Genomic DNA, 20295 nt, shown 5'->3' on the forward strand with positions numbered 1-20295 from the left:
CGAGAAGGGACACTGTGCATTTATTTATTGCATTTATTTCTTGCAAGAAGGAGACAAGTCCTCACAACCTATCAGGAAGCTGGCTCAGAGTTGTCCGTCTTCACAAAATTATACTATTGCTATTTATATGATTTATGTTTACTGGTCACACAATGTTATGGAAAACTAACATTACTGGACTGGATAGTATAGTGGTATGATTGCCACCTTTCATGTGGGAGATCTGGGTTCAAATCCCTGCAGGATAGGCAAGACCCCCTTACCCTATCTGTAAGTCGCTTTGGATAAAAGCGTCTGCTAAATGCATAAACATACTAGCCATTCAATGTTATGGGAAAATGAGTTCAGATAGTCATGTTATAAGACATTGAGTTCAGACAGTCAAAAACAGTCTCACTAGCTATACAATGTTATGAGAACCAGAAGATAGGAGGAAGCCTCCCCCATCACATAAACCTGTATTCTTGCAGCTTTTCTCATAGTATAACTTCATGATTTTTCTGACATTGTCAACTATAACACACACAGAGAATGTTTTATAGAAAAACTAAGGAAGATCAGAATATCAATATTAAATACCTAGTAGAATTTGGCCAGCGGACCTAGTATTATTTTTTCCCTTTGAATTCACCAGACAATCTGGATTATTAGACTATACAAATGTATTTTGCACTCCAGAGCAAAGGGTGGCGGTAATGCACTAGTTGCCAACCACAATAAAAATTCAATGAAGAAGAAGAAGAAAATGACAAAGATATTACGTCATTACGCAGAACGCTGTACCGGTTGACCAGCCAATCGTGCGGCGTGCTGTTGACTTCCCGGTAAAAACAAGAGTTGCTCAAATCAAGAGAAAAAAAAAATCAAGCTTTGGTGACTTTTATAGTGTTTTATAAAGTTTTATTGGAATTATTTTCAAGGGTAAGTGCCCTTTTGTTACCACGGAGTCATGATATCGGAGTGTTAACCGCGTTCCGAAGAATTTTAGATAGCGTTCGTTTCGCCCTGAACTCTGAAGTTAGAAAAGTGTACTACTGCATTGTTGGTTTACTGAGTTTCGTTTCGTTACTTTGGCTGATTTTTTTTTCTACTTTTTTCACAATCCCAGACAGCAAAATCAGACCGAAATAAGATTTAAACGTCGTCATGCAGAACAGTTAATCTCTGCTGATGTCTGAAATTATGACCAAACAGATCGAAGATATTCATAAAACCAAATGTAGTCACTCATAACCTTTATTTGTAGCCTTTGAAAAGGAAACTGAAAAGCACATCCAAAGTATATCTGACTAAAAATAAGAAAGCTGCTAAATCTTTGAATTTTTGCTCATTATTTGTTATCTTTAGATATTAGACATTTGATATTTTTAGAAAAGTGTCGTGTTTTGCATTTTTTTGTCATGTTTTATGTCTCTGTCTAGTCTTTAGTTTTGCCATGTGTTCACCTTTTTCCTCAGTTCCCTCTGGTCTGGTCATCAGCTCCACTCCCTTCATTCTCATCAGCTCCACTCACTCACTAATCACCCTTCTCTGTATTTGGTCCCCCGGTTTGTTCATGCTCATTGTCAGATCCTCACTTTCACTTATGTTGTTTCAAGTCAGTTTTTTTCAGGTTTTCGTCATAGCAATCCATGGTTTTCCTTGTCAGTCCTTGTTCATGTTTAAGTAAAGTAGTTATTCATGTCAGTCAGGTTTTCGTTTGGTCCTAGGGTTTTGTTTCGTCAGTTTAGGTTTTTTGGTATTCCTGCTCAGCTGTGTTTTGTGTTACAGGTTTTTTTGGAATAAATCCAGTTTTACATTTCTAATCTGCATTTGGGTTCTCTCTCTTCACCTCCACACCAAACCTTGTGACAAAAAGTGGATCATTGAACAGATGTTGAACATGAACAGTCAAACAAGACATCTTTTGGTCTAATGTAATTGAATGGATAACATCTCATTTGACTCATAGAAAACAATGTGCAAGTATGAACACACAGGAAGTCTATGTGTGTAAGCTTTGCTTTGAATCTGCTTCGAAGTATACACCTCAGATGTGGTTTTAACAATGGTTTTAAAACCTAACTTGAACTGAACCAAAGCTTTCCCTTTTCTTGATAGGTAAAATGTTTTCTACTGGAGACGTCCAGAGTTGTCTTCGTAAACTAGAAACTCTTCTGCGCGTGATCAAGTATCCAGGATATGTCGACTACAGTGGGTAAGCCATTCAAGTGCTCCAATCATAACATTGTCATATGACACAAGGATGAAAAACCTCATTAAACCCAAGTATTGTTCTTGTTGTTACAGAGTGAATTAAGGTTATTTATGGCTGCTATTTTGAGTTAATTTTAAACTACAGTTGTCATCATTATAAGTTAATTTAGTATAATAGCTCTTGACATTCAGCTGATTAGCCAAAATCACTTGCTTACCGATGAGGCGTCCACCTCGCAGCAACTTCAAATCTTACATAAAGTTTGCTTATAGATTGGTGACCATCTCGAAGATGTCAAACAAGCCACCAAAAGAGCCTAAAGAGAGTAGATCCTCGAGGACTGTTGACTCAAAGTCTGTGGATAACTCCAAAGCAGAGTCCAATGCTAATACCTTGAAAGTGCTAGCTTAAGCCGTCGGTACTATACAAGCCTTGATTGACTTTAAGTACATATGGCCAAAGAATCACAGACGTGAAAGAAGTATTGAACGTGTTTGATAGACGACTAGATACCGTAGAGCATCACTGGCCAAAGAGAACGCCATGCTGAAGGATAATGTTGCGTATCTGGAGAACGACACCAGACGGCAGAAACATTTGAATCCTGGGGATAAGAGAAAACACAGAGGGGCCGCAGCCAACCGCATTTATTGTCAATCTCCTTCTAAGGGTATTTGGAGAAGAAACCTTTAATCTTACGCTAAATGTGGACAGAGCCCATCGTTGCACTATCCCCAAACCAAGTGGAAAGGTTCTTCCTTGTGTAGTTTCAGATGATCACACTGGGTTTGTTCAGGGGGAACATTCATATTCAAATCTGCACAGACTTTTTAATATAATCTATAACTAATCTGATACCCAGTCCCCAGAAGCAGTAATAACACTGACGAATAGGCATTTGATAGGGTTGAGTGCGACTATCGATTCTTCAGGTTAGGTTTGGTTCCAATTTTGATTCTAATTTTATTCAATTATCTACTCAAGTCCAGTTACCTCAGTACACACCAATAATATATCTTCTGACTGTTTTCCTCTTCATACTTTTTGTTCTCACTATAGAGCTACTCACCATAGTTCTAAGAAACAACTTCAATGTCAAAGGTATTACATGTGGTGGCAAGACACATACAGTCACCTTTTATGCCAGGGATGTGAAACTCCAGTCCTCGAGGGCCGCTGTCCTGTGGGTTTTAGATGTTTCCCCGCTTCAACGCACCTGATTCAGATTAAATTGATCTTTTCAAAAGATTGTTACATTCTGCACAAACCAGCTAATGAGGCATCAATCTGAATCAGGTGTGTTGGAGCAGGGAAACATCTAAAACCTGCAGGACAGCGGCCCTCGAGGACTGGAGTTTCACATCCCTGCTTTATGCAAATGATTTGCTGTTATATACTACAAATCTTCTTGCAACAGAACCTTAGGTAATTAAAGTTTTGAAAGAATTTGGAAAATGATCTGGTATAAAATAAACTAGAACATTTCTGAAGAAATTTTGATGGGTTCCAATGGAGCTACTGCCCACCGAGAGACCTGCTGGTTGTCAGTCCAACATTTCACACATGAAATCCAAGATGAAACAGCTAAGGTGCAGAGATAAGCTAAAAGATAGTTTGATATATGGGATCCTGGCTTGTTATGGTAGAACCTGCCTCCTTTAGGCAGCGTGAGGGAGGGAATGCACTGTGAAAGCCAGAGACAGAGGACAACAGGTTGTGCCTCTAAGAACAAACAGCTGTTTCAGTAAAAGTTACATTGAAACATTTTTTTTAAACCTTTGAACAGCAAAAAGGTCTTTCTGAAAGCCTTAGATAAGAGAGAGTTGATGCTATGGGTGGGCAAGGTACCTCTCAGGTAGACAATGGGAGAAAGAGAGTGTGTGTGAGGTGGCTTCATAGGGAAAAGATGAGGTCCAGTTGAATGACAGGCTGCTATGGTGATGCAGTCAGACAGAATCAGAACAAACATTCCCCCTTGAGATAAACCTGTTAAATATTTTTTTTGACAGTGTGACATGTATAACATCCCACCTCCCTGCATGTTGTCGATGTTTCCCTCCTCCACCACACCTGATTCAAATCATCAGGCCACTGCAGAGCCTGATGACGAGCTGATCATTTGAATCAGGTGTTCAACTGGGCTCACAACATTTCAGAAATCACGATGACATTTCAGTTTGTTGTTTAGCACTTTGCAAAGCAGCTGGATCCTTGTGAGATTAGCAAGATCACAATCATGAGAGAATCCCATCTTATTGTGGTAGCCACATGCAGGTTTTACGATGATGAAAGTATAATAAAGTTTAATTGTAATAGATGATGATAGACTGATGCTCCGTGCAGTCATCTGCTATTTTTTAAGTGCCTAAAAAGTTTGAAACCACAACAAACTATTCTCCAATACTTAAAAAAAAATAAGACCTTTATGTTTGTCAGCTTCATATTTGAATGAAAATCAGGGTTTTGTCTGACTGATCATATTTTATTGTCAACCCTCCACCAGGCTTTCCAAGGGAGATCCTTCAGCTTTTCTGCCAATAGTGAGTTTCACTCTCACCTCCTTCTCTCCACCTTTTGCTGCGCAGCTTATTGGAGATGGACTGGAAGTGACTGGCAAAACTGACCTCCGCTTCACTGACACTCTGTATAAGGTAACAGCTGCTGCAGTTCCACCAGTTCTATCGAGAGGAATGGCCTTCCCTCAAATTTCAGAAATGCTTCCTTTAAATTTAGATTTTTATTGCATATTTAGAAAATGATTGGACCGCATATTATTAATTACTAATAGAGGAACACACATCCTGATTTAAAAAATATTTGTACGTGAGGTAAAATTGAAATAAAAACAGAATGCAATGATTTGCAAATCTCACAAACCAAAATTTTATTCACACTAGAATCTAAAAAAACAGTAAAGATTGAAAGGGACTCATTTTCCTGTTTCATGAAAGACATTAGGCTGCATGGTAGTATGGTGGTTACTGCTGTTGCCTCATAGCGAGAAGGTTCCTGGTTTGAATCTGGGCCTTTCTATGTAATCAGGCTTTCTTCCACAGTACAAAATAGTGTATGTTGGGTTAATTCGAGATTCTAAACTGACCCGAGTAGTGAGTGAGTGAGCGAGCGAGCATGCATAGTTGTTTGCTTCATTTGTCTCTGTGTTGGCACTGAGATGGACTGGCATCCTGTGCAGGATGTACACTGCGTCTGTCCAAAGTATGGAAAATAGAAGAACGAAAGAATGAATGAAAAATATTAGCTTATCTTGAATTTTATGGCATTAACAAGTATAAAAAAGGTTTGACAGAGCCACATTCACAAGTCTGTAGCTCTACTCTTTTACTTTGAACAGTTCTGTTCAAACACTATTTTTTGGGATAGCTTTGGGACAGGAATGTTGTCCCATTGTTGACTGGCATAGGATTCTAACTGCCCAGCTGTCCTGGGTTGTCTTCATCATATTCTGTGTTTAATGATGAGCCACGTGTTTTAAAGTGGTGACAGGAAGGAGTAGGGGAAATAATTTAAATCTCTATTTCAAGATTCAGAATCACTTCACAAATGTCAAAAATCAGCTTCTCTATATGTTAATTGATTAGCTCGTGTTGACAGAACACAAAAGGAGCTTGAAAAAGTGGAAGTAAAGCACCAGGACAGTCTAAACCAGGGCTATTTGACTAGCGGCTCGCGGGCCGGATACAGCCCGCTTGTAATTTTTTGTAGCCAGTAAATAACAGTGTCTGATGTAGAAAAATGATTAAATCAACAACGGTTTTGATCTGGATCTCACTCGTAAATATCTATGTCGCTCGCGTGACATAGACGCGTGGTGCGTAGCCAATCACGCAGCCAATCGCACCAATCACAGCGCTGCTCTACAGTTGCCTGGGCTCGTGGGTGAGAGAGATCAGCATCAGCATGGCGCTCTCAAAACCGAAGAAACGGAAAATTGACTTGGAAAACCGCCAGTTCCAGAGCAAATGGGCGGACAAATATTTATTTTTATTGCCTGCCGTGACCAATACTAAACTGGGCTGTTTACTATGCAACAAATGCTTATCTGTGATGAAAGAATGCAACCTGAAGCGGCACTACAAGTCAAACCACGGCCCGTTTTCCAGAGGGCTCGGATGAACGGCGACGCAAAGTACAGTCTGCTAGCATCATTTCAACAGGGTCAGGCCGCCCTTTTGCCGCCCTTTTGCACGGAACAAGAGAGGGCTATCATAGCATCTCTCCGTGTAGCCTGGACTCGAACGAGAAAGAAGAGGCCTTTTACCGAGGCGGAGACCGTTAAAGATTGTACGCTCGCTGTCGTTGATGAAAAAGTAAAGGAAAGCGTCACCTCATCCATTACAGAAGTGCCTCTCTCAATTCATCAACTCCTCGCAGAATGGAATTACTCGCAAAGGATGTGTCAAGGAAGCTTTTGGATAACCTAAAAAAAGGTTTGATGTCATGAGAATCGCTGTGGATGAATCTACCGGCTGTACTGACATGGCTCAGCTGTGCATTTATGTCAGATTTCACAACGGAGTGCGCTTTAGAGAAGAACGTTTGGGGCCTTTTTTGCACTCCATCATTCATCAGTCTGTGTGCAAAGTTGAGCGGACATCTGAAAAACACCATGGACACTGTCATGAACATTGTGGATTTGACCCGCTCAACCTCCAGCCTGCAACACCGCCTTTTCCGTGTGATGCTTGCCGGCATGTTTGCGGAACACACGGACTTGCTTGTTCATAACGATGTCAGATGGCTTAGCAGGGGAAATGTTTTGGACCGTTTCTGTGAGCTCCACCAGGAGATTGTGTCTTTTCTTCACATGTGTAAGGGCAACAAACCTCCTGGAGCGCATGCTGGATGAACAGTTCATGGCAGAAGTGCACCTTCTGTGTGACTTTTAAAACACTTGAACACCCTGAATCTTGGACTGCAGGGATGAGAAAATTCTATTGCTGATTTGGTGGAGAAGCTTTGTGCTTTCAAAGCTAACCATTTTCACAGCAGACCTAACAGCAACAGATTGCTGCACTTTCCACGACTGCGTGGATTCATGAACACGGCACCTGAGGCACAGATAACGGCCATCGTGACAGATTTCATGATGAAACTGACTGAGAACTTTACTGAGAGATTCTAGGGTTCAACATTCAACATTGAGGTATTGCACTTTGCTCGTAACCCCTTTTCTATCAAACCTGAGGCAAAAGTAAAGGGGGAATGTCTTCTATTGATGACAGCATCGTTCAGTTGGAAATGGTTGATGTGCAATCATCCTTTGCTTCAGAACAGCACTTGCAGTCTGAGGGTGCAGAGAGCTTTTGGTCTAACCATGTTAACCAATACCAGTACCCCACAGTGAGGAAAGTGGCCTTGCTAATACTGACAATGTTTGGGTCCAATTCTACATGAGTCTAGCTTTTCTCATATGAATGCCATAAAAACAAGGGCACATTGCTCCATGATTGCTCTGACTACATATGAGCCAAACTGTGTTGAAATAGCAAAGTCAAGGCAGTGTCATTTTTCCCACTAACCTGAACAGGCTCAAAATGACAGCAGTGTGATGTATGCTAATGGTAATGTCTTCTATTGATGACAGCATCTCTCAGATTTAAATGATTCATGTGCAATTCTCCTTTGCGTTAAAAAGAAGAATTAGGTGAAGCCTGAGGGAGAACTTTTGGTCTAACCATGACATGTTAACCAATATCAGTCTCTGTGACAAACAGTTAGGTTTTGTGTTGATTATTTTGACTGTGGGTATGGATCTGCTATTTTTGGAACTGTTTATCTCATGTTATGTTGTGAACAGTCCTATTTATGGTCTGATGGCTTTGTTTTGTTCATCTTGAATGTAGTATGTTGACCTTGGTTCTAAATGCTCCTTATGTGGAAGTATTAAAGTGGAAAAAATGGATATGTGTCATTCCTTCTCTATTATCAAGAGTTATTTTTTTATCCATTAGTTGACAAATATTCTGTGCAACCCACGAACCCCCAGTGATGTTCATATCCGGCCCACTTGCTATTGAAGTTGAATAGCCCTGGTCTACAGCATGCACAAGGTGGCTGAGCGAGAAATCTGACTGGCACCCTATGCATTAAGCGCTACCAAATGGAAGCAGTTTGGCTTATATGGTGCTAAACTTAAAATATTCGGGGAACACAACAAACATGAGAAAGAACACTACACATTTCCAGATGGGGAAGGATGAAAAAAAAAAACACCTAGTCGTAGTTGCTGCCAACCAAAGGACCATCAGGCAAGCGTTGTCAAAGCTTCATCCCAATTCAGAAAGGGCAAAGCAAATTGCAAACACTATTGCAACTTTTATTTCCAAGAAATTAGCTTCCACGTTTAATCTTAGAATCAGGACTTTTGCGCTATGTTGCACACTTTGGAGCTAAGATACGTCACTGCACTTTTAAATCCAAGTAAGTACTCGATACAACTTGTCCAGGTTTCGTTTTACACAGCAGAGACTATCCACTCTGTGTGGGCAGCATGGACAGTTGCATCATGTTTGAAGCTGTGACGACTCAGTTGGAGCATACAACTTTTCTGTGTTTGTTTGCCACATGACTTTTATTTAGCAGATGCTTTTACCCAAGGCAAGCAATTTTCCACAGGCTTTTAATTTAAAAGGGTTTGAATATTGTGGCCTGTTGCCACTGAGGGTTCTCTCAGAGAGACTCAGAGACAGCGGACGGTTCAACGTATAGTTTATTTAACTCTTTTTCACGAATGTGGAGTCGTTCGCAGGCCTTCCCTCCCGGTTCGTGCTGCCGACTCCCCTTCAATCCTCCCTTTTAGCTCAAGCACGCTACTGAGTTTTTAAAAGAGGAGAGTGATTAGACAAGTGACTGCCGGTGTACTAATCACTCACCTAGTCCTGCTCCCCAGAGCTCTCTCCACAGCTCTCTCCTGCAGCTGATGCACCACGCCCCCTCCACATACCTCCACCGCCTGACTTTGGCCGGGGAGCCGTCCGGCCTAACCTACTCCCCCCCACCCCCACCTCGCCATGCGAGTGGGAAAGGAAGTCGGCCACCGCCATCTGTGCCCCCAGCCTATGGACCACTTTGAATTTAAAAGGCTGTAGTGCCAGATACCAGCAGGTGATCCGTGCATTGATATCTTTCATTCGGTGGAGCCACTGGAGGGGAGCATGGTCCGAGCAGAGGGTGAATGGGCGCCCCAGCAAGTAATACCGCAGAGCGCCGACCGCCCACCGGATGGCCAGGCACTCCCTCTCCACCGTGCTGTATCTGGTCTCCCTCTCGGATAGTTTCCGGCTGATGTAAAGCACTGGGCGGTCAACGCCCCGCACCTGCTGGGACAGAACAGCCCCCAACCCCCTTCCCGATGCATCAGTTTGCAGGACAAATGGGAGAGAGAAGTTAGGTGTGTGGAGAAGAGGCTCCCCACAGAGGGTCTGCTTTACCCTCTCAAGTGACGCCTGGCACTGCTCCGTCCACCAGACCGGATCAGAGGCCCCTTTTCGGGTAAGGTCGGTCAAGGGGCTGGTCAGCTCCGCGAAGTTGGGAATAAATCGCCGGTAATATCCGGCCAGCCCCAAAAACCGCCTCACCTCTTTCTTGGTCTTAGGTTTTGGGCAGGCTTCAATCGCTGTTGTCTTGTCTACCTGTGGACGCACCTGCCCGCCGCCCAAGTGGTACCCCAGATACCGTACCTCCCTCCGTCCAACTGCACACTTCTTTGGATTGGCCGTGAGCCCCGCCCGCCTCAGTGACTCCAGCACTGCCGCCACCTGCTGCACATGCTCCACCCAGCTGTTGCTATGGATGATGACGTCATCCAGGTAAGCAGCAGCATGCGGCCGCAGGACCCGATCCATAAGGCGTTGAAATGTGGCTGGGGCCCCGAACAACCCGAACAGAAGTGTGACAAATTGGTACAACCCGTACTGAGTGGAGAAGGCCGTTTTTTCCTTAGACTCTGGAGACAAGGGAATCTGCCAGTAGCCCTTGGTCAAATACAGTGTCGTAAAAAAACGAGCAGTGCCCAGGCGATCCAGGAGCTCGTCGACCCGGGGCATAGGATAGGCATCAAATCGTGACACATCATTCACCTTGCGATAGTCCACACAGAACCGGATAGACCCATCCTTCTTGACTACAAGAACGATGGGACTACCCCAGGCGCTGTTAGACTCCTCAATTACACCCATCTCCAGCATAGCTTCCAATTCTGCCTGAACCACTTTTCTCTTGTGCTCAGGTAACCGATAGGGACGTGAACGCACTGTCACGCCCGGGTGTGTCTCAACATGGTGTTGAATAAGGCTTGTTCGTCCTGGCAGGGGGGAAAACACATCAGCGTAATGCTGCTGCAACTGGGATATGTCTGCTCTCTGGGACGGTGAGAGGTGGTTTTCACAAAGGAGCGAGGAGGGATTGGTCGATTTTGGGACCTCAGGCCCTAACTCATCCCTCTCCGCAATTGCCGTTGTTATGGAAGTTTTCAATCGCTTCCTTCCTAATACCTCTGATGAGCAATGAAATAGAGAAACTTACTTTTTCTGCCGGCCGGCCGGCCGGCTAAGTTTTTATTCTTCGTTGCAAGGAAAAAGATCAGTCCACACCATTCAGCAGCAATGGTATGAAAAGATACAGACAAAAGGAATCCAGAGCATTTATACCTTTAGATGTGTAACAACATCTCCAGAGGGGGGCAGGATGCAGTCTTGATGATAATTAAGAAACAGGAGGTTAAAACGATTATCTTGTCTGAGTGTTAATTAAGAGCTAAATAGTTTAAAACAATTAGCGTGTCTGGGTGATACAAATGGTTAATGTGGATTGGAGAGTCTGTCAGTCCTGAGACATAAAATTTACCATCACAATTCTCCCTTTTGATTATTAATTAATCACTAACAAAAAACAAACTTAAGAAAAATAAAATGGATGAAAACTAAATGCAAGAGAATACTTAAGTATCCGGTACGCTATTTGAAAATGTATCATTGTGGTAGTTGATTAGAGCAGAGTAAAGACTAACAAAACAAATCAAACAAAAAACAACCCAAAAAAACAAAATGAAATAAAATTTTACAAACTGTTATCAAAGTTAGAGTCTTAGCTGGGGTGTAAAATATCGGGGTCAGGAATATGAGGAGAGGTTGAATTTTGATCAGCATTATTGGCGTTCACCTGAACATATGTGGAGGAATGAGTCATCTTTTTCATGAGCACGTTAGACAGGCATTTCAATACACATGAAATTAAGGTGCAGAGCAAAAGGAAAATCATTACATATGGGATTATTGTTAAAAACCATGCTGGCCATCTTTGGCCCAAAGATTTCAGCCAAGGGAACCATGAGTCATTTATTACAGGAGGGAGTTGAATGGCATCTTTCATGTGTTTGATAATGTTGGTAATGTTCTCATAATCGTCGGAGTGGTTGTCTTCAATTCCAGAGGTCAACATGACCGTGTTAACATCTGACAGCATGTTAAGTAGGGCGTCATGTGGGTCTGGTGGCCCATTGACTATGACTGTGAGTTGTCTGTACATATCCGAGCTTGGATATTCAATTCCACACCAATACGTGCCTGCATCAGTGGGTTTGACATCAGAGATGGTGATCTGGGCTCCGTTGGAATTTGGAAGTTTTGTTATTGTGAAGCGGGGATTTCTGTTTGGAGCAATGGTTTTGTCAGTGGTGGCAACGATCAAGTGCCAATCGTGTGGGCCGCAGGGGTCTCTGCATAGGTATTTGTCATACTTGGCATAATATGCCTGAACCCGTCCTGATCGCCAAATTTCAGGGTAAAAGAGGCAGGTGAATGTTGCACTTTGACCTTCTGTCAAAGTGACAGTCCTGGCAGGTTTGTAGGTGTAAGCCTCCATCAGCTGTGCCAAACATGACAGCATCAGAATCAGGTGATGCATGGTGGAACACGTCTGGTTGTTGTTTGTTGAATCCACAGGGCCAATTCCACGGGTCGTCCTCTTTGGCGTCTGTGCGTCCTTGCACCGTCCGTCGTCTTTGGCCCCTGCTCGTCCTCGTGTCGTCCGTCACCGTCCGTCCTCTGTGCGTCCTCGTGTCGTCCGTCCGTCCTCGCGTCCTCTGGGCTCCTCCGTTTGCTCGGGGATCTTCCTGCAGTGGCTGGCGTGAACCCACCTTTGCCCTCTCGGCTATCTTCGCAATGGTATGCGTTGTCAGAATGGATCTGGTCACCGTTTGGAATTCCAGTGCTCCTTTCTGAAGTCGTTTCTCACCACCCAGGTTGGAAATCTGCAGAGAAAGAGAGAGAGAATAAGTTTTTGCAATATTGTAGCATATATCCTCACATAGGCCAGTGGAGGGGAGTGGCCTGGTTACAGGTTTTACTCCCAGAGATGGAGGTCTGCCAAAATTGAAATTTTGATTTCAGAGTGCCATTTTCTTGTTTGACAACGTCTCTACTGGCAGGGTGTTATACACAATGTTGTCTGAGATTAATGGTAAGAAATTCACTAATTTGGGTTATTGCAGAATTGACAAAGTGAAAGCCATTATCGCTGCTCAGTTTTGGTGTAGCTGTAGTTCCCAGATGGGGAGTAATCTCTGTTAGCAGAGCCTTTGCTACCACTTGGCTACTCTGGTGTTTTGCTGGAAATACTTCAATCTATTTTGACCACATCAACTATTACTAAGCAGCGTTTCTTTCCTTCTGCTGGTGACAGTTCTATGAAATCCATCCTTAAGTGTTCGAATGGTCTGTCTGGTGATGGGTGAGCGATGTGTGTGACTGCTTTGGTTTCACCTGTTATGCGTTGCACAAACCATACGTGGTTGACTGATCTTCTGCTGTATGAACTGAAAATTCTTTGGTGAATCAGTGCTGGGTTATGGCATCCATCATCCCCCCTTTTGACACGTGGTCCAATCTATGTGTCAATTTCGCGAAATGAGGGAAAAAATGTTTAGGTAGACAAGGCTTATTATCGGTTCCTCGCCACTCATCTTCCTGTGGTGTGGCAAAAGATTGCACCGTTGTGAGAGAGGTGGAAATAGTGACAGGGATAAATTATAGTGGGTAGGAGTGTAGCTTCTTTTTCAGCAGCATCCGCTCTTGCATTTCCTTGAGAGACAGGACCTGTGTTGTTAGTGTGAGCAAAGCATTTACAAACAGAGATTGACTTTTTGGAGTGAAATGGCATCAAGAAGAGCTGTGACTTTGTCATGATGGAGAATGGGTTTGCCGTTAGATTTTAGGAATTGTCTGTGTTTCCACAGAGTGTCAAAATCCTGGACAACACTAACATGTGTCTGGAATCAGATTAGATGGTTACTGCTTTGTTGTTAGCTAGTCTGCATGCCTCTGCCATTGCTATCAGTTCTGCCACCTGTGCAGAATGGTGAGGAGGGAGTGAGCTGGGGAGAAGAGTTTCATGATTAGTGACAACAGTAAAACCAACTCTGTTGTGACCCGTTTGTGGGTCACGTGAAGCTGATCCATCTGCAAAGAGAACCAAATCAGGATTTGTTAATGGTGTTTCTTGTAGATCAGGCCTTGGCAAGCAAACCGGTTGGGGGACAGCAACACAGTTATGTTGTGTTCTGTCATCTGGTGAGGGGAGGAGGGTGGCAGGTTTTAACACAGGGTGTTTGACAGTGATGTTAGACATTTCTAAAAGTGTTTTGTTGTATCGTAGCCATCGTGCTGTGGAGAGGTAAGAAGTCTTTTGTTCAAGTAAAATCATGGACACATCATGTGGGACCAGGAGAGCTACATCAGAATAGCCCACAATGTCTCTGGAGGCCATAACTGTCTTTTCAGCTGCCGCCACAGATCTGATACATCTTGGGAGACCTGCAGCCACGGGGTCCAGTTTTGAAGAAAAATAAGCTACAGGCCGCAGCTTATTTCCATGATCCTGCAACAAAACAGAAGTCATACATCCATCTTTTTCATCTACTGTTTGAATGAACGGTCTGGTAGGGTCAGGCAGGCCCAAAGTTGGAGTGCTTTGTAAAGCAAGTTTTAGTTCTGTGAAAGATTGTTCTGCTTCAGGAGTCCATTTGATCTCATGTTTTGCTTGCAGGCCTTTGCCATGAATGAGGGAGGCGAGTGGAGCTTCAAGAATGGCATAGTTGGAAATGAATTGTCGACAGTAAGAGCACATAGCAAGAAATTACATCATCTGCTTCTTTGTGATGGGTTTTGGAAGGTTCTGAATTGCATCCACTCTTTTTGGTGAAAGAGTTTTACCTTCAGAAGTGATGACATGACCTAAGAAGACAACCCTTTCCTGGACAAATTGGAGTTTTGTCAAGCTGGCTTTGTGACCAGTTTTAGCCAGATGTTTCAAGAGTGTGACTGTGTTGGCTTCACACTGCTCTTTAGTCGGACTGCAGATCATGAGGTCATCCACATACTGTAACAAAGCAGTGTCTGGGGAGAGAACAAAGGGTTCAAGACTGTCTGAGAGCTTTAATGAAAATGGTGGGACTTTCACAGTATCCTTGGCACAGACGTGTGAATGTGTAGTCCCTCCTATTGAATTTGAAAGCAAACCAGAATTAGCTTCCTGGGTGACCTGGAACACTGGAGGTGTCTGAAAGGTTGACCACTGAAAAGAATTTTGCATTAGTTGGTTGCATCACCTGCTTGCAGATCCTGAATATAGCGCCAGTCTGTTGGTTGATCTTTGCCTCTGATTTTATGACAGGAAACAAAGGCGTGCGTATTGGAGAATCGTTACGTGGAACAATTACTCCTGCTGCCTTAAGAGACTCAAAGAATGGTGGTATATTATCAATGGCTTTTTGTTTAAGTGAGTATTGAGCCTTGCAAGGTTTAAAGTCTGATTTTGGAATGATGACAACATTTTCACAATCTTTGACAAGGTTAACATCATACTTTCTGTTGACTGTTCTTTCTGTGTGCACAAAAGATGTCAGTGAAGGTGAAAAAATAATAGATCTATCAGATGTTTGCCTTTCGGCTGTAGGCTTACACAATTTCATAATCTTCCCAGCTATCCGATGTGTGTCTTGCTAGTGGGATGTGTGGGACTGAGTAGTCCATGGTGTACATGTTACGTTGAGCTGGTGTGAGAGAGACTGACACAGCATATTTATGTTCTGTCCGAAAAATGTGTGTCAGTGTTAGTTTGTCAAACCTCTCCCTTAACCAGCTTTCCTCGTACGATTCGTCAGATTCTGGTGACAGATGGGAGGTACACTGCAGGTCCTCTTTGGCCATGAAGTCTGTTGAGGCTGTTGAAATTGTGTTTTTTGCTGAAACAAACTCAGGGAAGGTTGTTAGTGGTTGCAGATGCATATGTCATGTACCTCGCGCACTGCAAACAGCAGAGGATCAACCCACCTATCCCACCTACTACAATCCTCGTGCACAAACTTACGGATCATGGACTTCAACGTCTTATTCAGGCGCTCCACCAGGCCGTCAGTTTGAGGGTGGTAAACACAGGTTCTAATCGACTTGATGCCCAATAATCCGTACAGTTCTCTGTGTTCTTGACATAAATTGGGTGCCTTGATCAGTCAGGATCTCTTTCGGGATCCCGACTCGGGAGATAACTTGAAACAGTGCCTGCGCTACACTCTTTGCAGAGATGGTGCGCAGCGGCACTGCTTCTGGATATCGTGTTGCATAATCCACCAGAACTAACACAAAGCGATATCCACGCGCGCTCCGATGAAAGGGCCCGATGAGGTCCATCCCAATACGCTCAAATGGGACCTCAATCAGCGGCAATGGGCGCAAAGGCGCTTTCGGGACGGCCGGTTGGTTAACCGGTATCTGTGAATATCACTATGCACACACCTAATATCCACCCATTCTGCCTCTATGAAAGCCCCAGGCCAAATCAGATTCTGGTGAACTATAGACTGTGTGCAGCCCGAGTCCACCATTGCCTGATGTGTACCCCCCTCCTTACCGGAACGCTGTACGTCCCTCCTGGACCGGGGGAGGGCGCTGGAGGGCCAACAACCCGAATCACCTGTCCGACCTCCATGAGCGGGCACTCGCGGCGAAAATGACCGGGCTGCCCGCATCTCCAACACTCCTGCCCCGCCACCTGAGGGACCCTCTGTGGTACGGGAGCAGGACTTGTAGCGGCTGGAACCTGGGGTGGAAAGAGAGGGCAGGTAAGGTTAGTGCGGGGGAGAGGAGACGGTCGTGCGGTTGCCAGCTGAGAGCCAGATGTTGACAGCCTCCTCCGGGGCGCTGGTGTTGGCCGGCCCAGCCCTGGCCGAGCCTCCGGTGTCCGGCCCTGGAAAAAAACGGCCAGATGGTCCTCCGCGAGGGTGATCGCGGCCTCCGGGTCAGTGGGTCGGTGGCAGCGTACCCACTCCGCCGTACCACTCGGCAGCCCCTCCACGAACTGTTCCAGGACGATTTGTCCCAGCATCCTCCGCTCTCCATTCGAGTCCCCTGGTAGCAGCCACCGTGTCGCTGCGTCGGTCAACCGCTGCGCATAGGTGAACGGACGGTCCGTGGGGCCCAGTTGGGTCCTTCTGAACCGGCGGCGATGGTCCTCCGCCGAGTACCCCAGGTGGTCCAGGACTGCCCTCTTGACGTCCGCATACTGGCTTCAAGAGCGAGCATGAAGGGTCAGCGCCGCCGTTTGGGCGTCCCCAGACAGGAGGGGAAGCAACCGCACGGCCCACTCTGCCTCCGGCCATCTGCACGCCGCCACCGTTGCCTCGAACATCCCCAGAAATGACTGAGGGTTTTCTTCAGGCGTCATCTTATACAGGCCGACCCCAGCGAGCGAGGGGGCCGGTGCCGCTGTCCCGGCTCGAGCCACCAGTGCTTCCAGCAGCTCCGTCTGCCGTTCCGCCTTGCCCTGCAGTGTGGCCAGCTGCTGCCTGCCGAGAGCCACCTGGTCCCGATTCATCGCCGCGACCTCCGCCAGCATTTGGGCCAGAGCTGTTATGGGCTGTTGCGGTTCCGTTATGTCTCCTCTGCTGAATCCCAATGCCAATGTGGCGGCCTGTTGCCACTGCGGGTTCTCTCAGAGAGACTCGGAGACAGCGGACAGTTCAACGTATAGTTTATTTAACTCTTTTTCACGAATGTGGAGTCGTTTGCAGGCATTCCCTCCCGGTTCGTGCTGCCGACTCCACTTCAATCCTCCCTTTTAGCTCCAGCACGCTACTGAGTTTTTAAAAGAGGAGAGTGATTAGACAAGTGACTGCCGGTGTACTAATCACTCACCTAGTCCTGCTCCCCACAGCTCTCTCCTGCAGCTGATGCACCACGCCCCCTCCACAAATATCTTTTGAGATTGATCATAATGACTTCATGTTGCAGAGCTCATCTCCGCTCAGCGGGGAAAAAAAGCTCAATCTGTAAATCCTTACTTATGGCTAAAAAACAAGCTTATGTTATCAGTAGTTATGCACACAACAGATGATCTGTGCGAACAAATGACATATCCCTAATTTATGTTGTAAATTGTATGACTTTCAAGCAACTTCGTAGAACAAGGAAGCAGTGTGATGTGTGCTGCTGTGAAGAATTGTTTACACCCACATGATAATTCTCTGACAAATCAGTGCACTTTAGTGTTTCCATGTGTACTGTTGGCTTGGCTAGCTTCGAGCTTCAGCGGAGGTAGTACCAAAACGCTGTTGCTATCAGAGGTAAAACCTACAATGGAAAACAAACAAAAACTGTGTGTTGAACCATTCTGGACCATTTAATGGAAAAGTGCCAGGGGAGATATTGGCCTTAAGATGCCCTCTATAATGGGACAAAGTGGTCCAAAGTGCACATTCCAGACTTTGATTTAAATGACTATGTATAGGAAGTGTCATTTTTACATGGTGGAACATAAATGTATGAACATTACTTTAAATTAAAGTCAAAGAAAAATGTGACTTTGTCCCAAAGATTATGGAGTTTGCAGTCATAACTACATAGTGAAAGTTTACTATCGTTCATAGTCCATTCAACTAAGTGTGCATGTTTTTTCCCCCCCAGGTGCTAAGAGATGTCTTCCACTATAAGCCCATACTGACCAAACAGCAGTTCCTCCTGTTGGGTTTCTCTCAAAGGAAAATTTCTTTCATTTGTGATGTCATTACCTTGGTCCTGCAAAAACACAAACAGCTGATCAAGGTACAGAGTCTTTTGATTGATTATTTGATTGATTATTGAGTTGGGACATATTCTAATGATAAAGCAATACAGAACTGATTGCATTGATATTAGTTATTTCAAGCTTATATGTAATTGAGTTAGTATAAAGAACATTGATCAAACATTTGCAAATAAGAAATGTAATTCTTTTTAATTTTAGTTTAATTTACCAAACACAGAGCACCACATCTTCACAGCACCTACAAAAAAAAAGTCTTAGGTAAAAAAACAACACATTGGTGTCTGTAGTGTTAACCATCTACAGTTTAAACTATGGCCATAAAGCCCAGATGGACAAATTATCCCATTTACAGCACGCATCAGACATTCATCCCTGCATGATTGTGTTATAGCTATCAGTGTGCTACAGCTTCATAGAAAGAAAACAACAAAAAAAAACGTATGGTCATTCCAACCATCAACTACAATATTATTCATTTCCAAAAATTCACAGAAAAATCCTCCGGATGTTCCAAAACTTGTCCATTTTTCTTGCTTATGTGGCTTATGTTTTCTAAAGCAAAATAAAAAGTAATTTCTCTCAACCATTGCGCTGTGACACAAGTTGCTTCCGTTTTCCATGCACATGCTATATATACATAGTTTCACTTCTAAGCAAAGATTTCCGGGTAGATATTCAATAAACATACTTTTGGCTTAAGGAACAACTCTTTACCAATGATTTGACTCGTATTCACCACTTTCTTCCAAAATGACGGTATCTGTGGATATTCCCTCATGCAATTTGTTGCTTACATTTGAAACAAGAGAGAGGAATGTTCGAGTTAAAAATGGTGTAACTCAGCTGGAGTAATTTACAGTCTACTCAGCCTTGTGTATTATAATAATTTAGAATTTCTGTTGATGGTTTGGATATGAACCAAGATGCTTGTTTCTGACCAGTATTCCTGTCACAGGAAGTATGTCCTCCATGCTTGTAAGATGTTGTTTTATGATTCTGTTGACTAACTTACAGACAAATGATATGGTAAAGAAACCTGTCCCCTGGAGTACAGAAGGTTCAGTGTAAGGTTTTCCCTAGTGGAAAGAGGAGGAAGATTCGAGTTACTACCATGTTTGGCCAAGATAATGCTTCTCAGTTCCAGATATTTAAAGAAATGTTTTGAGGGAATCCCATATCTACGACTAAGACTTAAGTTCTTCAAATGTCATGAGAGTAGAATTATCATTATAGAGGTCTGACATCTTAGCTATACCTAGAAATGCCCAACTTTTAAATCCTGGGTCTGCTCTCCCAAGTTGGAAATCATCATTACCAAAAATGGGTGAAAACTGGGGTTGTTTGGTAGACTCTCCCAGATGGCATTGAGCTATATCAGGAGAGTAATATGAACAAAGGGTGCGCGTGCTTGTCTTCAGAGTCCATATATAAATCTACAGGAATATTAATTAGTCATGCTTCTATTGAATCCCAACACGGAATATAATCCTTGTCAAAATATAACATTCCTGTTCTAATTTGGGCATACACAGTAATACCACTCAGGATTTGGTAGCTTCTGTCATGTGGTAAATAAACAGTGATAGCCTAAGCCTTGACTGCTTGTTGTTCAATATGAAGTTTGAAAAGAGCCTTTTAAGTGAACGAAAAAGTGACGGTGGGGGAGCGCGTGGAACAGATTGAAAGCGATACAAACATTTAGTAGAATTTACGTTTTCAGAATATTTATCTGTCCAATGGGTATTTTTGTCCATCTGTTCACAAGCTGAAGAGTGTCCATGAGGGGATTGTAGTTATTTGGAACATTATTAGGTGAAATCTCCACACCTAGATAAGTGAAACCTTTTAGTGAGATCATTAAAGAAATGCGAATAGGAGGGTTTAGTCTCTCATTTTTGTTCATAAACAGTATTACAGATATAGCATAATTTATTTTGTAACCGGCAAAGAGTCCAAAAGATCTTAAAAAGAAAGTAAAGTGGGTAAAGTTTGTTTCAAAT

General features: G+C 43.8%; 1 protein-coding gene across 1 annotated transcript in view; it reads left to right on the forward strand.

Moving 5' to 3' along the window:
* Window positions 1-2105: 2105 nt before the first annotated feature.
* cep44 (centrosomal protein 44) overlaps window positions 2106-20295 on the forward strand; it is a 35251-nt gene continuing 17061 nt past the window's right edge. The window contains exons 1-3 of the mRNA XM_072383896.1: window positions 2106-2197; window positions 4701-4848; window positions 18175-18312. Of these exons, the coding sequence (XP_072239997.1) occupies window positions 2106-2197; window positions 4701-4848; window positions 18175-18312 (378 nt within the window). The remainder of the gene's footprint in view (window positions 2198-4700; window positions 4849-18174; window positions 18313-20295) is intronic.

This window comes from Leuresthes tenuis, unplaced genomic scaffold, assembly GCF_036924035.1.
Source record: "Leuresthes tenuis unplaced genomic scaffold, fLeuTen1.0.hap1 SCAF_4, whole genome shotgun sequence".
Classification (NCBI taxonomy): domain Eukaryota; kingdom Metazoa; phylum Chordata; class Actinopteri; order Atheriniformes; family Atherinopsidae; genus Leuresthes; species Leuresthes tenuis.